At 40.0% G+C, this 6,902-nt stretch overlaps 1 protein-coding gene across 2 annotated transcripts in view; it reads right to left on the reverse strand.

Moving 5' to 3' along the window:
• The window catches only part of ORC5 (origin recognition complex subunit 5), a 72,826-nt gene extending 69,184 nt beyond the window's left edge, over window positions 1-3,642 (reverse strand). The window contains exon 1 of one of the 2 annotated variants that reach the window (XM_089917772.1): window positions 3,449-3,642. In XM_089917772.1, the coding sequence (XP_089773898.1) occupies window positions 3,449-3,520 (72 nt within the window). In that variant the 5' untranslated portion in view covers window positions 3,521-3,642. The remainder of the gene's footprint in view (window positions 1-3,448) is intronic. The other variant, XM_022554355.2, reaches the window with a different exon arrangement.
• Window positions 3,643-6,902: the final 3,260 nt, after the last annotated feature.

The raw sequence follows: 6,902 nt of genomic DNA on the forward strand, positions 1-6,902 counted from the left end.
TGAAGTACATTATGAGTCAGCAGCCTAGAGAAAAGTAAAAATTGTCAAACACCCCTATATTGGTCTGGTCAATACTATAAATATGTTTCATTCATTCAATGAACATTAATTAGACAGCTGCTAAATGCTGAAAACCATAATGCACTAAAGAGTACAGAAATCAGTTAGAGATAAAACCTGCTTTGGAGGAATTCACATACACTTAAAAAATAATTATAAGAAAACTGGATGATGCAATTTCCGTGAAAAAGTAGTCTCTATGATCATCTACCACTACAATAGTACAGTTGACGCTTGAACAACACAGGTTTTGAACTGCTTGAGTTCATCTATACATGGATTTTTTTCAATAAACATATTCGAAACAATTCTGGAGATCTGCAACAATTTGAAAAAACTCACAGATGAACCACTTTGCCTAAACACATAGGAAAAATTAAGTATGCCATGAAGCGTAAAATATATGTAGATAATAGTATATCCTTACAAAGGCATAAGGTGAATGATATTTAATATAAAATTAATGTGTTAGTTTTCTGTTTTATAACTTTGCTCCCAAAGGATTACATTACCATACATACCATATGGTATGTCTGTGCCTCCCAGCCTCTCCCCTCTTTCTCTCCCTCTCCCTTCCTCCCTTCTTCCTACCCCTCCTTGCTTCCTATAATTGGAGAAACTGTGTATTAGCCTATCATCACAGGTAAGTGATTTTTCAAAAAATGTAACCATGTGTTTACAATACTGTATTATGAATATGACTGGAATACTGTACACCATGAAACTTTATAAGGGTTCATTCATTAGTATATAGGTAGGCTACCATGAAGGAATTCTATCCATAACAGAAGGCTACCATAAAGCAATCATATCACTGCTTCTTTGTTATCAATGTATGAATCATTATACCTGTAAATAGATATGAATTTCTTTTTCACATTCTTTTCATTTTTAATGTCTAGTTAGTAATACGTATAACAAGCCCAGTGTTTTGTATTATTAAGACAATACTGATGTAGCTATTGACAGACGATTCATCTTATAAACAATGTAAACAGTATTGATAAATACAGTATAGTACTATAAATTAGTTCTCTTCCTTATGATTTTCTTAATAACATTTCATTTCCTCTAGCTTACTTTATTGTAAGAATACAGAATATAATACATATAACATACAAAATATGTGTTAATTGACTATCGGTAAGGCTATTAGCAGTTAAGTTTGGGGTGAGTCAAAAGTTACACACTGATTTTCAACTCCACAGGGGGTCAGCACCCCCAATTCCCACATTGTTCAAAGGCCAACTGTAGTCATAAACATTTATTACATTCTAGCCACCAAGTTACAAATTTCCTTTTAGCAAGACAAATCAGGAACTCAAATTTATACAGGAAAATACTTTCTAATGGCAAATGCCTATGGCAAGAGCAGCCCAACAGATTAAAAATGGATGTTTCATACAGGGATTCTTTTCTTAAGTTTATATATAACACTCTTGTAAATTAACTAGCTCAAAAATTCTGTAACAAGAATTAAACACATGCTTGCTGAGCATCTCTGCTATATTTCACCTTGAAAGAGAAGCACAAGATATCCTTCAGGACACTTTTCCAAGCTACACTAAAACTCTCCTTTCCTGGAATCCCGCCACACTTATCTGCATCCATTATTTGGTGCTTAATAATATTCCACCTTACATCATCTTTTCTACTGTTAACTAGAACTGTATTGAACTCTTGCACTGTTATTTAACCTTTCACCTTCATAAACCTAACACAAACTGTAATAAGCCAGGATCGGGCACAGTGCCTGGAACAGAGAAGGTGCTTACTAAATATTTATTTGAATACATAAATGAATCTGCTAAGAAATATGAACCAGTTTTTTATAGATCTTTGCATCTCCTACATGCACAGCACCTTACAGAAAAGTGCTATTAAAATTGTTAAATATGACTTCTTCCTGTGATTTACACCGAATTGATATCACTCATCTCTATTTGCCAACATTCATTTTCAGGAGGACCACTTCTGTTTGTAGTGATCTGGGTTTGTCTACTCCAGGGAAGGAATGCAACAACTAAGAAAATGTTTCAGTGATAATATTGATAACTACAATTAAAAGCATTATAACTGGGCTTCCCTGGTGGTGCAGTGGTTTAGAATCCGCCTGCCAATGCAGGGAATACGGGTTCAAGCCCTGGTCCAGGAAGATCCCACATGCTGCAGAGCAACTAAGTGGCCCGTGTGCCACAACTACTGAGCCTGCGCTCTAGAGCCCTCGTGCCACAGCTACTGAAGCCCACGCACCTAGAGCCCCTGCTCTGCAACAAGAGAAGCCACCGCAATGAGAAGCCCCTCACGGTAACGAAGAGTAGCCCCCGCTCGCCGCAACTAGAGAAAGCCCGCGCACAGCAACGAAGACCCAACGCAGCCAAAAATAAATAAAGTTAAAAAAAAAAGACCCAATGCCTTTAAAAAAAAAAAATCTGATATTAAAAAAAAAAAGCGTTATAACTAGAATACTGACTGAGGGTGCAGTCCCTGACCTTAGTTCCCTAACTAATGTGCCCCTTTAGAAGGAGGGTGGTACTTTTCCACTAATACTTCACAGGCCACCCCAGACTGCCACCCAGGTAGTTGGATGAAAGCAGTACTTATGAAAGCAAACCAGAGGTGTGAGGGGAAGAACGTGAGTGTGACCCTAAACTCTCATTTACTCTCCTTACAGATGAAATCCAAGTGTGATCAATTCCAAGTCTAATTAATCAGTCTGAAGCAAAAGGCTCACTAAAGGCCACCAGAATATAATCAAAAACAGATTAAGTATGGAATTGATGAATGCTACCTCCTGTGGAAAGGACTCCGCAGCAGTGTTCATCCAGAGGAAACATTTAACCTCTTCTCTTAGGCATCACCTGATAGTCAAGAAGCCTAGACTAGACCTCTTCTGTGCTTTAACAACGCTGGAAAAGCCGCTGAAGTTTTAAACCTGAAGCACCGCGTTGGCCCTCACAGGTCTTGACAACTACCCATCCACACAGGACTTACACTAACTACCTCACTGAAACGTGGGGACTCACTTTGGAATAAGTAACACTGGGCAAACACATCTGTTGTATAAAATCCTGTTCAGCTGGGGTAAGAAGCAACTTCGAGTTGCTCTAGACTAACACCCTCTCAAAACCGTGGCGTGCGTAAAATATCACGTCCTGGGCCAACGAGCCCTAGTGCAGGCCGGTCCTTCCCGTGCAGTTTAAGAGACCGCTCACAAATTACTTTGGGTGAGGAGTGGGAGAGACCTATAACACCCCCTACCTCAACGCAAAAGACGGTCTACGGCCCCTCAATCAGAATGAAAATTTAAAAATTGGAACATGTCGCAAGACCACGGAATTGTTTGCCTCCGGGATTTGGAAGAGAAAAGATAGCTGGACTACAATACCTCTCCAAACAGGGACTGCAAGGTGGACACTTGGGACTCGCGACAAAGCACCGTGTTTTCCAGGTGAGGCATGCTGGCGGGTACCAAAGCACAGAGCAGCCCACGGCCCGCTCCGCGCTCACAGCCGCAGCCTCACCCACGCTCGGGTCTCCGCGCTCCCGCCGGAAACCGGACTCTCGGGCTTGTGGGAGGAGCCAGCGTGGCCGTGCGTCCGCGTGACGTCAGCGCGCAAGAGGAGCGTCGGGCCCGCCCTAGTCTTCCACAGCCTGAAGCGGTAGGGCTCTGAGCGCCGTAGAGGGCTTTCTGGAACCCGCTTTGTGGGGGTTGGGCGTCTCGGGCTGCGGCCTTTGCCACGCAAAGGTCGAGAGGGGGATGCAGGGATGGGCGAACAGAGAAAGCGCTTGAAGGGGCTAAGGGGGCCCTGTGGGCTCCACTAAGTCGAGAATCTGTGGGTTCGGCTTTCCCGCCTAAAGGTCCCAAATTTAGAAACTGTGAGTGCTGGGGAGCTTTGTCGTGTAGCCCCACCCAGGAGGGGGAGGCGGTCGTGGAGCCGAGGCCCGCCTCCTTACAGGGGCCTGAGGAAAGCGGGCTCAGATAACCAATATTCTCAAAAGCTGCGGGTTTTTTTCCTGAGGAGGGTGTGGAAAATTGGCGTCCGGTGCAAAAAAAAGACTGATGGAGTCGAGCAAACAACTTGGAATTACTAGTCTTGCTCCAAGCCTGAAAACAGATCTGGAAATGCCTCTCCCTCCTAATGGGAGGAAGTTCTAGTGTCAGTTTCTGAGGGCAACAAGAGTGAAAAATAATGCTACCTTTAGCATAAGGCTTTCCGTTTATTTTTTCGCGGAACGCGTGCTAGAAACCAGACGCTAGAAGATTCTGGAAATAAACAGATATAGGAGTAGACAGAAATGTATGGTGAAAAGAGGGTTTGGGATCCCGAAGCTGCTGGGTTGGGGCCATTGACTCAACAGAGAGACCTTGGAAGAATCATTGAAACATTCATTTTGAACTTTAACTTCTTTATCTATAAAAGAGAGATAGTAATAACTGGGTTATTGCTAGGGATAAAAGATTATATACTTAGTGCCTGATGTACATAGATTTAAGTCATGGATATCAGAATCTTGTATTTGTGATAGCCAAAAGGATCTTTTGGTAATCGTGGTCTCCTATAACTTATCCGCTAGTCAAAATCATATATTGAAAGCAATTCAACTGCAATTGCCTAAGTAAGAAAGAATTATAAAGGGTACAATGGCATCATCCATCAAATCTTTTAGTGTTTCTTCCTAAGGGAAGCTAGCCCTTGACCACCCTCTCAAGACGGGGTTATACATTCCCATAACACTGTATTTTTATAGCATTCAACAAAATTATAAGTAAATTATCTAAATGTTAGTCTCTGTCTCTAGCTGCTTTGTGAGAGCGGGAAACCTTGTCTTCTTCACAGCTCCATTTTCAGTGTATACTATACTGGCTGGTACATACCTAATAAGCAGTCAGTAAGTAATTATTGACCTGAGAGGAAGTGCCTTACTGCCTGGACAGGTGTAGGGAAGTTTCTCAGAGGAGGGAACTGGGATGCTGAGACTTAAGAATAAGGGTTCAGGGCTTCCCTGCTGGCGCAGTGGTTGAGAGTCCCCCTGCCGATGCTCCGCAACGGGGGAGAACAAAAAGACAAGCTAAAGACATAAAAGGGACAAGTAGGCAATCATATGCCAGGGACTGGCAAGTAATTTTTAAGAATAAACCTAGAGTGGCAGGAGATCAGGCTGGGGCAAGTGTATGTTATGCTAAGAGGATTGGACCTTGTATAGGCCACAGGGAGCCAATGAAGAATTTTAGGCAAGCAAATGACAAGACTTGACTTTTAGGATGTTCCTTTTGGCTACAGCATGGAAAATAGAATCAATTTGACTTGTTAAAAAAACTATTGCAAAGTTCTAAACAATAAATGATAATGTCCTAAACTAAATCAATGGGAAACAAGGTGACAGGGAATGGCAATTAAGGTTTATTAAACATAATGTGGCAGGCACTGTGATAGATACATTATCCCGTTTAAACTTTGCAGTATAATAGATTTGCAAATAGAAAAAGTAGCTGAAATTTATCTTACAAGTAGTGTATACTTGAACCTAGGTTTGCTTCACTCCAAAGTCCTAAATCTTTCTACTACATCATACTGGGAAGAAGCTGAATCTGAGAGAGATTTAGAAGTACATTTAGTAGAAATCAGTGGCTGCTTAAATGAGATGGAGGGGGAAGTCTCTGAGAGTAACGTTTAGGTTTCTGATTTAGCTGATTTTCGGCTTTGCCAGTAATAAAATCAAAAATAGGAGCAGGCTTATAGATTTGGTGATATCTATACAGGATTTAGTTTTATCTTTAGGACCAAGGTGAGTTTCTCACATTAAATTTGAAGTGTCTACAGGATAACCAGATAGGTCCAGTGGAAATAGAATCTGAAGCTCCCAAAGAGAGTGGCCTAGAGAAGGAGATACAGAAGTTATCACCACATAGGTAGTTGAGCCAGTCCTCTGGATAAGATTACACACAGAGAATACATGTTTGTTACACATTAAACCTGCAAATAATCCTTAAAAAAAATGTAATAGTAGTAGATGAAAGTTGGTGCTCAAGTACTGTAAATTATTTTTTCCACAGAAAGAATGTGTCTTCAAAAAATACCCCAATAGTAAAAAGCTCACTGAAATCCTTTACAGCATATTTAATAGCTGTAGTTTGGGACCAGTTGTATTAGAACTCAAGTTTTAGTTGATGGAAAAAATCAAGAGAACCTACAATCACAAGTAGATTGTTTCACTAGGTTTTCCACTTATCGGAATTAGTTTTATAAAACAAAAATTTGGGTAATACATATAGCGCTAGTTTAAGGAGTATGAGAAAATAATGTGGGAACGGTTTCCTACAGAAAAGAAAAAGTGAACACATCACAAGCCATGCATCACCAATAGTTATGCACGAGGGATGTTTTAAAGAGGGCTGAAAATTGCCAAGTCTATCAATATGAAACATAAGGAGCAAAAAGTATAGTTTTTATATGTTAAAAGGGTCTTTAACCATAATTTTAATCTTTTAAAGTTAAAACATTAAGCAAATAACATGAAACAACAGGAAAATTTATTTTTTATAACAAAGCTCAAATAACTTGTTTATAAGTGTTTATGAGCCAAAAAAAGTAACCTAACTTTACTATCTTTATTTTTAATTTTTTTAACAATACCTCTGTGCTCTTTTAATCTTTGGTTACTTATTCTGTAGTTTTTAACTTAATGATTTGTTTACTAAACAAACATAGAAGCTTTAATCCTAAAATACGCGGTGATAAAATGGGCTTTCAAGTTAATTGTTTTTCAATGCCATTTTGAAAGTCTGGTTTACATTGTGATGTACTGGCATTCCAGGACTAATAAAATATAAATTGTTT

Source organism: Delphinapterus leucas, chromosome 9 (genome assembly GCF_059928025.1).
Source record: "Delphinapterus leucas isolate spDelLeu-1000000601 "Yukka" chromosome 9, BTC_Dleu_Yukka2, whole genome shotgun sequence".
Lineage (NCBI taxonomy): Eukaryota > Metazoa > Chordata > Mammalia > Artiodactyla > Monodontidae > Delphinapterus > Delphinapterus leucas.